This window comes from Cibotium barometz, chromosome 11 (genome assembly GCF_041138505.1).
Source record: "Cibotium barometz isolate CiBa-2024 chromosome 11, ASM4113850v1, whole genome shotgun sequence".
NCBI lineage: Eukaryota > Viridiplantae > Streptophyta > Polypodiopsida > Cyatheales > Cibotiaceae > Cibotium > Cibotium barometz.
In genome coordinates, this window is record NC_141056.1 from 14593718 (window position 1) to 14609735 (window position 16018).

The 16018-nt window shown below is 42.0% G+C and overlaps 1 protein-coding gene across 1 annotated transcript; it reads right to left on the reverse strand.

Moving 5' to 3' along the window:
* Positions 1-13207: 13207 nt before the first annotated feature.
* On the reverse strand, positions 13208-15621 carry LOC147633803 (uncharacterized). Its single transcript, XM_086804489.1, has 3 exons — positions 14701-15621; positions 13571-13677; positions 13208-13409 (listed from the first exon to the last, which is right to left on the reverse strand). The coding sequence occupies exons 1-3, from the start codon at positions 15541-15543 to the stop codon at positions 13319-13321; spliced, it is 1041 nt and encodes a 346-aa protein (XP_086660615.1). The 5' UTR covers positions 15544-15621; the 3' UTR covers positions 13208-13318.
* Positions 15622-16018: the final 397 nt, after the last annotated feature.

The window sequence follows — 16018 nt, forward strand, 5'->3', positions numbered from 1 at the left end:
GCTCTGAATTTTTGAAGAAGAATGGTATTCAGAGACAGTTTACATGTAGATACACTCCGCAGCAAAATGGAGTTGCTGGGCGGAAAAAAAGACACATTGCTGAGATTGCGCGAGCATTGATGGGAGAGAACAATATGCCGCATAGCTATTGGGCTGAGGCTGTTTTTACAGCAGTTTACATCATGAATAGGACTCCAACTGCAGCCATACATGATGTAACTCTAGAGGAGAGGTTTACTAGCAGAAAACCTGATTTGTCACATCCGAAAGTCTTTGGATGCATTGCATATGTGCATGTGCCAGATGAGATGAGAACTAAGTTGGATCCAAAAGCTAAAAAATGTGTGTTTATTGGATATTCCCTTGAGCAAAAGGGATACAGGTGTTATAACCCTGCTACACGTGAGTTGAGGGTAAGCAGGGATGTTGTTTTTTATGAGATGATCAGTTGGTATGTTGCTGGAAAAGAAGCTGTTGGGGCTGATGTGAGTGGAAATGTGGTTGCACAGAATACAAGTCAGCAATCACAGTCTTTGAGTGGACCAGGAGAGTTCTCATATAGTGGTCCAGTTGATAGACCATGGAGTGGTAGGCTACGTCATAATACCAGTCCTGCAAATGTGATTAGTACATCACATAAAGGCAAAGAGAAAGTGGTAGGCTACGTCATAATACCAGTCCTGCAAATGTGATTAGTACATCACATAAAGGCAAAGAGAAAGTGGTTGAGCCCCTTAGTATGCCTGACATTTTTGCACGACATTCTCATGTTGATGGAGAGTCTAGTGGCTGAAAGATGAGCCTTGATGAGAATCTTGGGATACCAGCTATGAGAACACCTGGTGTAAAGAAGGCTATGGAAGCCATGAATGCAAAGCTGTGAAGATCTGCTGGGAGAGTGAAGAATCCTGTGCAGAGATTTACCTATGATGGTTATGTGAGTGGCACATCACTATGCATACATGGCAAAAGTTGTACAGGTTGTAGAGCCCACATGCATTGGTGAGGCTATTGAAAATGTGTGTTGGGAGAAAGCTATGGATGAGGAGATGGATGCACTATATGGAAATGAGACTTGGGATTCTGAAGGCAAGAAAGCCATTGGATGCAAGTGGGTGTACAAAGTAAAACATAACAGTGATGGAAGCATAAGCAGGTATAAGGCTAGATTGGTAGCCAAAGGATATGCGCAGACATATGGCATTGATTATGAGAAAACTTCCAGCCCAGTTGCCAAGATGGCAACAGTGAGAGTTGTGATAGTAGTGGGTGCGTCAAAGAAATGGTCTTTACATCAGATGGATGTAAAGAATGCATTCTTGCATGGGGATTTGCAGGAAGAGGTGTATATGTTGCAGCCACCTGGTTATGAGGATGTGAGTCACCCCGAGCATGTTTGCAGGTTGAAGAAAGCCTTGTATGGCTTAAAATAAGCACCAAGAGCATGGTCTGACAAGATTTCTCAATATCTTGTCACTATTAGCTTTCATGTAGCCACAATGCATATTTCTCGCTATATGTGAGACACAGTGATAGAGGGGTTGTGCTTTTTGTCATCTATGTAGATGATCTGATCATTACAGGGGACCATGATGCAGAGATCTTTGATGTAAAGATCTTGCTTAGATAGAAGTTTGAGATGAAGGATCTAGGGAAGCTCAGATATTTCTTGGGCATTGAAGTGATTAGGTCACCACATGGTATAAGATTACTGCAGAGACAATATGGCTTGGACATGTTGTCGAAGTATGGTATGACAGGCTGTAAGCCTATCTTAGTGCCATTGGATCAGAATGGCAAGTTGAGTGCAGATTTAGGAGAGATTTTGGAGGATCCTACTATGTATAGGCGCATAGTAGGAAGCTTGATCTACATGACGATCACCATGCCAGATTTGAGCTATGTTGTTGGGTTGGTGAGTCAGTTTATGCAGGTTCCTCGGAAGCTGCATTTGGGTGCATTGAGATGCATACTGAGATATGTGAGGTCTACTTTTCATTGTGGACTATTCTATGAAACTGGGACAGAGATGTGTACATGGGTACACAGATGCTGATTGGGCTGGTAGTATCTCAGATAGAAGATCTACTAGTGGCTTCATGTTTTCTTTGGGGAGTGCTGCTGTGACTTGGAGCAACAAGAAGCAGCCTACGGTTGCTCTATCCAGTACAGAGGTGCTGCTATGGTAGCATGTGAGGTAGCTTGGTTGAGAAAGCTACTTGCAAATTTGGGTCTAATCTCTCGTAAAATTTATCTGGACTTTGCTAGACTAAGGCCATTATAGCCCCCAATTTTTCAATTTCTAGTTGCGCATTGGGATAGTATCGAACTCCCTTTGGAGTGGTCAATTCTCCATGCCAACTTTACCCTTCTTTTGCTAAGATTGTGGTTTCTCCTGGTGGCTGGATACTGTGTGGTTATGGTTTTGATAGTTCCTCATCAGACCCAGCCTGTATAGTCACCTATGATTCATATGTTCCTACCTTCCTCAGTCTTCTTCTCCTTCCAGCCTTGAATGCCGAGTTAGAAGTATGATTCTTAGTTTATTCTTGTTGTATCAGTCATGTTTGAGATCATGTTAAGACCTTAAGAGGTACAATAATAAATCCCAGCTGAACACTCATCATACGGAGTCATGTGGTAGGGTTGGCAGAAGTCTAAGGATAATCCTTAAAGAGGTGATCTATTCCACATTTTACACATCTTGTACTAGGTTTTGCAATATTTTACACCACCTCTTAGCTTGTTGAGGCCAACTTGCGGGGATATCTGGCCACATAATAAGGACCTTGGTAGTGGTAGCACTGTAATGGGGTTCTCTTCATAGCATTCTTGTCCCTTCCCTTCCATTGCATCATGGTTTGAAACACATGCACTGGTGTTCCTCCTTGCATGATGTAATATTCAAGAGTGATCTTTAGAACTTCATCAGGGTAATCAATATTCATCATTGGTTCTCTAGAGTAGTCTACATCTGACAAATCCTCAATAGCCACTTGATTGTGAGCGGTGTCAAATTAAGTGCTGGTGGGTTGTGGCAGTACTGGTGGTGGTATAGATACATAAGGTATCTTATACATTCCCCTAGATTGGTTTTTCAGATTAGACACATGAGTGCCCTGATTCACATTCCCATGAATAGGGGGTGCTGGTAATACTAAAGATAGTTTACTCTACTCCCGTCCACTGATAGTTGTGGAAATTGTGCTTATTGTTATGGTTGCACGTACTGGCACATAATGATGTCACATACTAATACCATGGATTCCCAACTACATACAATGCGCACAATACATCAAAGGTAGAGGCCTTAGAAGTGGAAATTCTGTACTTATCTGTTTTTTCCTACAAATCGAACACCAAACCAAACCAATTCTATCCTTGGATAGAGATGTTGGTTCATTGGACCTTCCCTATTCTGATTTAGCCTTAATTTTTCAAGAAATGCGATGCTAAGCTCATCGAGAGTCAGATTCTCAATCTATTTTCTGGCCTTCTTTGAGTTACTATGCCAGCTCAAAGCTTGCAAAGAAAAATTTGAGGTCGTCGACATAGGAATCGTCTAATTGGGGTAATCCCAACATGTCCTTCTCAAAATTGATGTTGGTGGCGAGTGTACAACATTCTTCAAAGCAGTGTCATCTTGGTGCTCCAACAAGTAATCATGCATCTTAGAATCTTGTACTCCTCAAAACAAGGTAATAAGTGCTCACATAAATTAATCTTTCTTTGGGTTTACACCTAGAGTTGAGATTCTTTAATCAAGAGACATAATCCCTCATCAGTTTGTGTTCTTCTTGTTTCTATTGTATAGTTGAGCTACTAGAGTATATTTATCACCACTTCATGCAAAACTTGGTAGTATGAACACATTTTGAAGCCTTGTGAAGTTAACGTTATCCTTGGTCTTAAGAGATTGATACCATTGGTGTGCTTTTCCATCTAGAGTTAAGGAAAAGGCATGTAATTTTGTTTGGTCACTCAAAGGTCCACAAGTTTCACACATTGATTGAAGCCCTTCTAGGTGTTGAATGGCATCACCCATCGCCTGTAAATTTTTGCATGAGCTTTACCTTTATTTTGTGTTTTGGCCCACCAGCTCCCCTCATGTCAACAATAGTAGGCTCGACGGTAATATCATGGTAAGGTAAAACCAAATTTCCTATGCAATGTCCATAAATGATGGGTCTCTAATCATAGCATCAACTTCGGTCCTCGTAGCTTCACCCCATAGGGTTTTGGTAGTAGTATGGGTGATTGTGTCTATACCCTCTAGAGACTCTTCGAGAATAGGCTCCAAGGGTGGCATCCCTTCCTCCATAGACTGGGACAATGCTTGTGCATCATGCATTATCAAGTAAAACTACATTTCTTACGTAGAAATGATGAGCATAGCTCAAAATTGGGCCTAGTGTAGCTTCAACCCCCCTAGAGTTTTTGTAGTAGTATGGGTGGACCATATCTATATGCCCTCTCGAGACTCTTTGTTGAGAATAGGATCCAAGGGTGTAATCCCTTCCTCCATAGCTTGGGACAATGCTTATGCAATCAAGCCGCGCTATTTGATCCCTTTCCAAACTAGGTCGCACTCTTTCTATGTTGTCTCGTTAAGTCAATCCGGCTCGTCTCTCATCCAATTCTCCCATGAGGTCCAATTGTAACCTCTCTCGCTCAAGGGCTTGTAGTTGTAGTTGGGCCTCTTGTAGGTTCTTCTCTTCAGTGGTAGGGAAGAACATCCTCCTTGCCCCCTCTAAGCATTTGTAACATCTCTCAGGATCTTAGGTGTGAGTAGGAAGGTGAATATTAGGCTTCTAGTCTCTTGAAATATTATAGTGGCATGAGATTCTAGTCAGACACTAGCCCCTGCTTTCTACTACAGTGTTTCTCTCTCAATGCCCATTGCTTGACCCATGTCAGTTGGACTAGCATCCGTGTGTAATTCACTTGAAAATCCGAGCATACCTCTTGCTATTTCAAACAAGTTGCTGGATCTAGTTGGAGATGAGGCTCCCCTTTCTCCAAATTCCTCTCATTGGTGGGGGCCTCCATGGAATCATTGCTACTTGTCTCAACTAAGTCTATATCCTCAAAATGTTATACACTCAACTAAGTCTATCTCCTCAAAATGTTATACACTCAAACAAGTGCTCGTGAATGATCAGATAGATGCAAAACCAAATTGATGAGAGTACTCACCCTAATCTCAAGTGTATGTAATCGTATGGTAGGCAAAGACTCACATTGCACATAGACTAAGCTCTATCAAGGCTTTTGGTCCTCCACATCTTGAGGTATTTTGACTCACAACAATCTAAAAGCAAGTAGCACCACAATTGAAAGCTCAAAATGCATTTTCTAGCTCTCTGTATAACCACCATGATTACTTTGCATAATCACGGTTAGTATTTTTGGTCTGAAGATATGTTTGAGTACTCAAAAGTGATGTTCCCATCTATTGAACCCTATTAGTACCCTCTCAGTGGATTTCAAACAGGCATGATTGGCAATCATGCCTATTTGAAATCCACTGAGAGGGTAATAACGGGATGGGATCATGGCATGTGGTATGATTTCTTTTGGTTATGATTAACAATCACAGCCGAGACCATGGGACATGATCACGTATCTCGATCACAGCATGCTTCGGATAAGATAAGAGAATGCTATCACCTGATTGGTTGATTATATCAGAAAATCCAAGAGTGATCCTTGATCAACTCTGATGCACCATGATTTTAAAAAAAATCCTAGCCGTGATTATAGGTGTGATTCTACAAGAAAAAGCATGGGCATGTGATTCTGCAAGGTTTAATTTTTCAATTAGTGGTTTAGGGATGCAAATATGAGTATCTCCTACTCAAATGTTCCACAATTGACCCTTGCACATTGAATTTTATGGTGGATGATGCAATGGAATCCAATGGCTCCTATCTTTTTAAATTTTTATTTTTTTGGAAAATGCAAAATATGAGGCAATTCCTACATGATCATAGCATGATTTGGCAAGTCTTGCAATGCAAAAATGAATTCAAAGGTGTTTTTTAAAGTCCTCTGCTTGTTCAATGCATATAAATTAAAAATCCAAAAATATGTTTTTAATACTTTTCTTTACTTGTATAAATAAAAAACATCAACCAAAAATACAGAAAACATTGATTTTATCTTCTTTTTCTCTTCTACTTTCTAACCTTTTCCACTTCTCTACCACACACATTACTTCAAGAAGCAACATTTTAGGAAAAGGGACGTGAGGGTGTGGGGACTCAAAAAGGAGTAGGAAAAAGAACCAGTTACTTCCCCAACAGAGCACCACCTAAAAATGTTATGATTAAAACACTAAGTCATCCTTACCTTTACTTATTATGGAGACTTGTTGATTCTCAAGCTCGCATCTCTTGCTTGTATCTCTTGAAGACTCCAAGCTCCACTAGAACCAGTTACTTCCCCGATAGCAACACTAAAAATGTTATAGGTTTACAAGATTGTTCAAACACTAAGCCATGTTTACCTTAACCCCAAAAAGAGATGCTAAGTTAACCCAAAAAAGAGATTAATAGACTTACCCTAGGGTAGGGCCATTTACCAAAAACAGGCAATCTCTTCTTCCTATTCAAGAACAAACAAACCTAAAACAATGGAGTATCTAACAAGTCATCATTGACTCCCATTGGTGGTTCTCCATTAGGTCATATGGTTGGCATGTACATGCTGAAAGCCTTTTTGCATAGTGGTGAAAAAATTGAACTCCATTAGAATTAGAAGGCATCACATGAGCACATGACTTGTTCACAAGGTAAAGAAGTGCTTGATGGTTAACAAAAAGAAAAGATAATGGTGATACCTCATAATAATATGAATCATCACTAAGCATTCTCTTATGGTTGTGGTATAATTATACTCAGCCTCAATTAGCAAAGCTGATTTAAGAAAACCATATTATGCCCATCAAGTTATTCTAGTACACATCCAAATGTGAATGTTGAAGCATCTACTACTATGTGCAGGGGGATTTTTTTGTGAGCATTTCCTAGCAAGCACTTTTTGGGAATCAAGCAAGTGGATTCCAAAAAGATATCCTCCTCTCGCCTTCATCAAGAGAGAGAGAGGGGCAAAGAGAGTTGGAGAGAGTTTCATGACATAATTATTTGAGAGGGAGAGGGAGATAGAGAGCTGGATGATATTGATGAGGATGCTGAGGATAGACACTCTAAGGATGATGAGCATGAGTCCCATGGACAGGGCAATGAGCAGGTGAGCTCGCATGGTGAGAGGAAAGAGAAGGGGTCACAGAGTTCAATAGAAGACGACATTTTCCAACAAATCTCTCTCTATTTGGACAAGGTTGTGGCTCCTTGATGGAATGTTTTTAGGGAGGTACTTGTGGAGTCAGCTTTTGTACTTGCTTTACAGAGTTCCTACAGGCTAACGGCACTATGGTGTGCACTCTACGTGCAGAGCACTTGGGGATTGCTATGGACTTAGAACTTCACATTGCAAAGGACTTTGTTCTTGCTCTACCCACGATACTTTTATGTCATGTCAAAAGATGGCCAAGAAGAGGTGCGTAAAGGAGTGAGTGGCTTTTATTAAAGTGAAGCTCAATGATTTCCCTAGCATACTTACTAGTGTGTGCACGTAGGTAACTATTTTGGTCATCGCCATATTTGCACCCCAGTGAGAGTACGTCCAATCGTCCAAAGTATGACAAGCAGGGAGGCGAGGTAGTTGTAGATTGTTCAGGTTTCGAGGTGGACGACGATATCTTCTTAGAGCCAAAACCGCTAGAGGGAACCTCGCCATACCAGTTGGATGCAAACGGGAATCCCATTCGAGATGTTGTTGATGAGCATAGCGAGCCTTTTGCAAGGTAATTACAACACTCACTTCGTTAAATTTGATTCAAGTAGTGTAATCGTATATAGTCATTGTCTTTTATATTGTCGTCCATTTTTATATGCCAATTATGAGCTTGTACTATGGTAGGTACTTGGGATGTTCGCGGCGGCGGGGATGTAGTCCTAGATTGCTTTGCTGGTGTACTGGGACCTTGGCTAGAGCATGCAGGATAGTGCAACGACATTGCATCAGCATGGAGACCGACGAGGACTGCCTTAGTTTGTGTCTAACGACCACTTATGTACTTTCACGATGATTTGGGTCAACAATTTCTCAAGGGTGAGGTCACTGAGTATGCTCGATGGAAGCTCGATGGAAGTAGCAGAGGGATGTGGGGGCATCATCTCCACACGTTCCTCACCCATATCCTCCACCTGCCCCAGTACCCATGAGCCCAACACAGTCAAGTGCCTCGTCATGGCCACTTGGTGTTCCAAGGGAGCCCCAATATTGACATGTCATGCCACAGATATCCCCCGTGGGTTCTTTTAGAATGCCCTCATCATGGGCACCATGTCCCGAGCTTGTGAGGCTGCTAGTCGCACTCGCACCTACACCATTTGGTAGAGCTCCCTACCCCATACCACCTTCCTTCTTCCACCAGCACTCGTGGGTGTCCTTACCGATGTATTTCACTCGCTTGTAATTGAAGAAATATATTGTTTTAGAAATTATTGTGATGCACTCTTGTACACTCAAATTTTGTCAATGGCATTGTTTTTAGCTTCTGTTGTGACCGTTACGTAATTAAATTGACAATTGAGAGAGATGGAGCAAGACGAATAGAGTTCTCAAGGCCACAAGAGAGAGTGTGAGTGAAAGAGAGTTTGAGTGAGACCTTAAAATAATTATTTTTGTGCTTAAAATAGTTATTTTTGTGCTTAAAATAGTTGTTCTATTTCTGAGAATGTATAAATACAGTAGAGATTGCCATGTTGCAGTACTCTTCTTCTAGGCACAAATCCCACCCCACCCTCCCCTTATATGTTCATATTGCAATAGACTGGGCATAAACTCTTTTATCATGGCTTCATCCAACAATCCCTCTAATACTACTACGTTTGCAAGTATCTTAAGTAAAGCTCTTTAATCTTTCATGCACTTCAAAGAAAGGGAACCTAGATCGGATGTCCTTATGGAAGCATGGACAACAACATTTGAAGTGTAGGAGCTCTATAAGAAGCTCACAATAGAGAAAACAGTAGACCTTGCAGACAAGAACATGCTAGAGGTGAAAATAGCAACAACCATTGTGATATGGAGAGCTTTTGGCATCATTAAAGAGGCAAAGAAGGCTCCTCTTTGAGTAGAAGTTGCCACCTTCATTACAAATTTAGGGTAGTCGGAGAAGACCAAGATGATAGTTGAGGCCCAAAATGATATTGTTGCATGTGATCAACATATTCGTAGAGGTGTTTGTCATAATATGCTACAATATTGTAATTTTTCTTTGAAATATAATGGAAGTTACACCTCTTTATAGTGTCTTTGTGAAGAAGTAGCAATGATAGTGGCCCATGGAAGTAAAGAACATTGTGTACACCCTTGCTTTCATGTATTGTTGTGTGTGTTCAACATCTCGACCAGAGTTTATCATGTAATGTTGTGGTCTTGTAAATTTGCTTAAGAATACAATGCAAGTTTTAGATCATAATATGGTGTCTTTATAAATGAGTTGCCCATGGAAGTAAAGAACATTGTGTACACATATGCTTTCATGTATTGTTGCGTGTGTTCAACATCTCATAGGTGTTTGCAATGTAATGCTATGGTCTTATAAATTTGCTTTGAAATATAATGGAAGTTTTAGATCATAATATAGTGTCTTTGTAAATGAGTTACAATGATAGTGGCCCATGGTGTCTAGTGCGAAACATCCTATAGGTGTGATAGTAGAGGGAGAGGAGTAGACGGATACAAGAAGGGTAGAGAGAGAAACCGCTTGCCTCAACACCAAAAAGTGCTCGCTCAAAAATGCTCGCCAAATAAATACACGCCTATGTGCACGTGGAATATGATATTCAAGTTGGGTGCTTTTGAGGATCAGTGCACTTGCCAAGGCTTTCTTGAGTGTGCCGTAGGCACGTTCTCACTCTTCGATTCACTCAAAGTAAGGAAGTACAAAGGCCTTGTTATGTTGGCATAAAGATCATAAGGATGATAAACCTTTTGTGATAACCAAGTACTCCATAAAGCATTGGACAACCTTGAAGTTTCTTGGAAGTGGTAGCTTGTCATACCTTACTGTCATCAATGGAAATGCTATCTTTTCAGACAATGTGTCCCAAAATCTCCTATGTTTAACCCAAGACTAGCATTTCAAAGGGTTGAGAGAGGTTCGCTAACAACCTACATCTCTCTTACACTTTCTTGAGACTCCATAAATGTTCTTGAAAACAACTATCAATTCTATGTGGAAAATCCATGAAGACTTCTATGAATTCTCAAAGATATTCCTTATCTATTACATATTAACCATGGACAACCAAGGCACAAGGAGAGGAGAGAGAAAAAAAATCCTGGATTTCTAAAAAATAAGAGGAAAAAATCTCTTCGATTGACGATTTGTATTCCGATTGACCTTTTGTATTCCGATTGACCCTTTGATGCGTTTGTCTTTTACATAAGGCACCAATGCGCGGGTTGAGCACCTAGTACGTGGTAAACATCAAAGTGCCCTTGCCACACAATTTTTTTCCTATTTTGTCCAATTTGAATTTTTGTTTTGAGCAAAAATAACAAGCGACACCTTTTCTTGGGTGCATCGTCAGTTCTTCCTCTTGTAAGTGAAGGCTTTATTCCTTCGGAACCTGAAAACGCTTTTCCTCTCTACCATCCGAGCTCCCAAGGCGTTATCGTTGGACTCTCTGCTACCTCCTCTGATCTGCTTCGCCTCCTGCCAAGGACAAAAGTGAGTATTTCTTTGAGCACAATCAAAACCCTCATTTTGGAGAAACCCTAAATGTTTCGTGCTCACTTGCCACTATCAAGACACTTAATGATGTGCACAATTGAAACCCTAAATGTTGCGTACTGAATTGCCACTATCAAGAAACTGAATGATGCACACAATTGAAACCCTAAATGTTGCTCGCTGTATCAAGAAACTTGATGATGTTCTTTCCTTCAAACACCCTTATTGCCTATGCCAATCACCAGTCGGAGGTACATTGAAATCCTGAATTCCTATGCAGAATGGCCTCTCTAGCTCTAAGAGATGATTCTTTAAGAAACCCTTCTGGCAGTATGGGGAGATACTGCAGCAATCCTTCAGAAAATGGCCGACTGTTTAACACTCGGCTTATGTCAATGCAATAGCTGGTGTGTGTGTGTACCAGGACTGCTCGCACTACGGTCAAAATGAACTCCCTTGGATGTCAAGATGATTTGCCCACAATCATGGTGATGCAAGAGCCCAGCTCCCCCACCTACCTCCACGAGTTCTCTCGTCGTCATGGTCATGGGTCTTGGGAAGGAAGATCTCAGCCACTAAATCACGACACTTTATTTCAGGGAATCCAAATCTCCTAGACTTAGCTGTCAACATCTATTTAAATTCTGCGGCTTGCTGATGTGGAATAACATGATTTGCCTGGCTGTCAACATTTGTGTCAGCTTGCTAATGGGGGATAATTCCATTGGCTTGGCTATCAACATCTTTGCAGAATGTTCCACTCCCCATGACCATCAGTGTTAGGAAAAGCCATGGGGTTGGCCTTTCCCTAGGAAAATGGGTCATTCGCTAGCACCATGGCCTTTCCCTACACCATTGAAGTCCATCGTGTATTAAGCTTCTCAAAATGCACCCATGAAGAGGCAGGTGTGGCTAGACATGGCCACATTGGATGTTGTTTTATGCATAGAAGGAATGTCTGACACAGTACCTATGCTTTCTCTCATACCTATCTCAACACGCTTTTCTCTCTTCTTGTTGTGTTTGTTTTAACCCTGCCTTCAACCAATCTTAGTACTGTTTTTACCACGATTTGTTTACTTAAAATATGCTCTCTTCTAAAAATTTTGTGTTTTTTGATTTGAGGTTGGAAGAATGAAGCATATATAGCAATCAAATGCAATGAGTTAGAAAAGCAAAGCTTCAAAAAGAATAAGTACATCCTTACCACAATGCAATGGTTCAATTTTTGCAGCATTGTGAAAATGATTCTCTCTACTTTCAATGTTAAAAGTGTTTTGGAAAAAAAAACACATTTCGCCATGATTATAAATTTCAAAGACAATTGTGTTACCTTTTCACCATATCTTGTGTAGTCTTTTGCTTTTTTTTAATCTCACTCACGTATGCACTGAACAAGTGTTACATTACAAACGATTACGTTAATCAAAGACTAATGTTGTTAAACATGTTGTCCAAAGATTGAGTGAGAGATGTCTTCTATATTCAATGATCAATTCTTGACGATTAGTCTCAAGATTCGAACACATACACTTCTAATGCCATTCGTGTTCATGTGCTGATGAGTAGCTAGAATCAATTTCTCTTCTTGCAATCTTAGGTCATTTCATAAAGTTGTTTTATTCCTACATATTAACATTGAGAATGAATCATCAACTTGTTAGTGGCCTATGAATATAAATTTATTAGCAAAGACATAATACATGTGATTACATTGACTAAGCCAGCTAAGTCATTGCAAAATAAGCATATGTTAAGATGCTTTCAATATGTGTGCATTTTAAATGTACATAAAAGTCCACAAGCATAGATGCCAAGCATTCTAAGTTCTAACACTATTGCACATTCTTAATTCTACTCATCTTTCACTGTCATCTTTGCATTGTAGTTTAAAAAAACATTATGCATTATGCTCACCCAAACAGTCCAAACTATGTCCATGGCCCACCCTCTGTGCATCACGGTCCATGCTTCATATGCATCACGACATATCCATCACATTGGTGGATTGCTTTCACAAACATTTAATTGATTTAAGATGTTTACACTCCCACCAAAGTCTCTGAAACCCACATAACTGCACAGGGAGCATACATTTTCTAATTAAGTTCTACTGCTGTGTAACAAAGACTCAGGGAAACGATAGATACCATCATAGATACAAATGATCAACAAACAATAATGTGACTGGCACTTGAAGGGAGGGGGGAGCTGCTGGTTATGGCTTAGATCATTTTGCTTTCTCCACATAGAGTCCTCTGGCACTAGACTCCTCATTATAGACTGCAGGCACATCATCATCATTTCGATACTCTCTTGATTTCTCTCCAAAAAGGGCAGCAAAAACTCGCCATCATATGGACTCAGCATTGCAAAAAGACGAGCTCTTATCACTCTAGAATCTGCATGAGAACATGCCGATGCTTAGTTCAAGTGAAGCATACATTGTGCTTCTTTAAGAGGTGTTCGGAGCAGTGCTTACCAACAGTAATGCATTCCACAAAAGCATCAGTAACTCGATCTCCATTTCCTCGGATTTTTTGTAACATCAACATTGCCACAAAAGGGCCAGCACTTGCTTCGAAGGCTTCTTGATAACCTATTCAAAAACTCAGTTTCATGGCCTATCATGTTTTGTGCAGCATCAGATAGCAAACTAAGAGTGAGGCAAGTGCTTCTTGATAACCTATTGAAAAACTCAGTTTCATGGCCTATCATGTTTTGTACAGCATCAGATAGCAAACTAAGAGTTCAGCATACCTTTTACTTGCAAGCCAAGTGTTACATGTAGCTTTACACCTTCGACCATCTGACATACTATCCATGGCATCTTTGGCACAGTTGCTACAGTAGAGCTTTCCGCAAACCTGCATGCACATGACAAAACCGATGATGATGAAAGACATCATTAAAAAGGAACTAAATCATACTTCCAAGGGACAAAATAAAACCCTTTTCCAAGCAAGAGCAAGCAGTCTCTTGGATACAACATGGCATGCCACGCGCATGCTGCATCTTAATTTTTTTGTCATAGCTTGCAGAAGGACCAAACAATCTTGGAAGAAGCTCAAAAGTGATTGGCTGGCTGTCAGCTCAAGATGGCAAGAGAAATAGGGACAAACTTGACGAGGACCTTTTATGACCTCCTTGATGCAGGTTAGCAAGCATTTAAGCAGGTCAATCCCTTCTATTCTCCCCGTATGACAAGCGTATTCTAATCAACCTTTCGTCCAACGGCATGCATTGCTGCTCGTTATTATCTGTCTGCCCTTAGCACAGCTCCAAGGTATGAAAATGCTCAGCATCATTAAGATGAATAAAACTTTTGCATCCTGGCCTTGCTACATGCAGCCTGTTTTACTCCTACTCTATTGCATTCTGATTGGGGATCCAAACACCTAGCAACCTGCCTAGTTCTTGCAGCTTGAGTGGCGGTCCCCCACCCACCTAACAAACAATGCATTTGTACTAAATGGACATTTTGAATGTGTCACATGCCAACAAAAATTTTGTTGATGAACCCATGGAAACTGGTGGAGGTAGAGCCAAAGTGGGAGCTATTGCCAGAAGTAGCAAAAAAGCCGAGCCTGAGCCTAACTACGCGTTGAAGAGGCTTTGGTTTTATACTGCTTGAGGGATCAATTCTTCACCCACATATCTGCATTGGTTATGGCCGAGGAAGAAGCCAATATAGAGCTCTGAAAAGATTGAATATGATTTCCACTCTGTTGAATATCTTCTGAGTAATCAGACATGCAGCAGCCAATATGCTAAGTGCATACATGACCATTGCTAACACGTGCAGCAGCCTATATGCATGCATAATTAGCCCATGCGTTGGAAAGACAAATGAAATTTCAAGAGCAGAGTGAGATTAAGATTGAACATACCATGCAGCGTGATTTGAAGAAGATGGTGTATGATGCGCAGGAGGAGCACTGGTTGGATGGGTGGACACGGCTGGAAGCAGCTGCAACAGAGAAGGCGCCCTTTTGATTGTAGGCAATATCCTTTTGATTGTAAGCAATATTCTTTCCTGGGTGGTGGTGCAAATTGGATGATGGGGAGCGCTTGATGCTGGAGGAGCGCTTGAAAGAGGGCTTGGGCGGTGATCGCGATTGGGGACCGACCTGCGCCGGCTTCTCTCCCGACGTCTGGTGCCGTCGAGTAAGTGGTGTCCGAGGGAGAGGTAACGTGCCGGTGGGCGGCCCTCGAGGGAACGAGAAGCTGAAGGCGAGCTTGCACTTTGGGGACGAGGGGTCGTATTTGCTGTCGGACCGGCAGCTGCAGGAGCGTCCGTGGTGCTGCTTTTGGTGGGGCTTGGGCTTGGCTTTCTTGTTGGGCAAAAGCTCCGCCTCCACCTCCGTGAAGGGGTCGGCAGCAGCGCTGGTGTCGTGGTTGCCGTGGATGGAATAGGGGGGTTCCACGATGTCTCGAAGGGAGAGGTCGTAGGAGCCTTCCGGGAGCTCGTCGTAGAGCTTCTGCAGCTCCTGTTTGCTCATTTGCAGGCAGCAGTCTGATGCGGAGGTGGCAGAGAGGGGAGGTGGAGGGTAGGCGGTGGAGCCGGGGCGCCATGGAGTGGAGGGAGAGTCGGGAGGGGAGTCGAAGGGTGGTGGGGGGCAGAAGAGGGGGGAGCTGCTGCAATCAGGAGGAAGAGGAGAAGCGGAATTCGGGGGCGGTGGAGAATCATGATGGAGGAGGAGGGCGTGGCTGCGAGAGGAGGGCATCATCATGTGCTAAGCTCTCTTGCTGATGCAAAACAATGCAAGGCGACGCTACCTATGGAGGCCCCGGCGCCGCCCACCGCGGCCCCCCGCCTTAAACGAGCGCCATTATGGGTGATGCGCCACCCTCTGATGTTGGTTAGTTTTGGTTAGTTGCTGCAAAAACGGAAGTTTGGCGGGGCGGAGGAAGGGGGAAGCGGGGCCCGCAAATTTTGAAAGAGGCGGCGGCGGTGGCTCCATGATTTCTTTCAATTCCAATTTTAAGGAGGGCCTTTAATATTTCAGTTTGAGTGGTTTCCAAATTGAAGCCTACACTCGCTCCGCTACCATAGAGCCTGTTCATGCACATCCCCTTGCATCCGGTATTATGGCCACTACTTCCTTTAACCTTGATCAACATTGAACAAGCATTAATGAGCTGCCAAAAGAGTGCGTGTGTCCACCTCCCACTTTTTCTCCACCAATCACATTGGTTCCCCATTGT

Bases quoted from the DNA above. Each gene is read 5' to 3' on its own strand.
- LOC147633803 (XM_086804489.1), bottom strand. From the start codon at position 15,543: ATGATGATGCCCTCCTCTCGCAGCCACGCCCTCCTCCTCCATCATGAT. The intron at 13,678-14,700 runs GTATGTTCAATC...ATGTGCATGCAG, and splicing joins TCTTCAAATCACGCTGCATG to GTTTGCGGAAAGCTCTACTG. The intron at 13,410-13,570 runs GTATGCTGAACT...GTTTTTGAATAG, and splicing joins ACTTGGCTTGCAAGTAAAAG to GTTATCAAGAAGCCTTCGAA.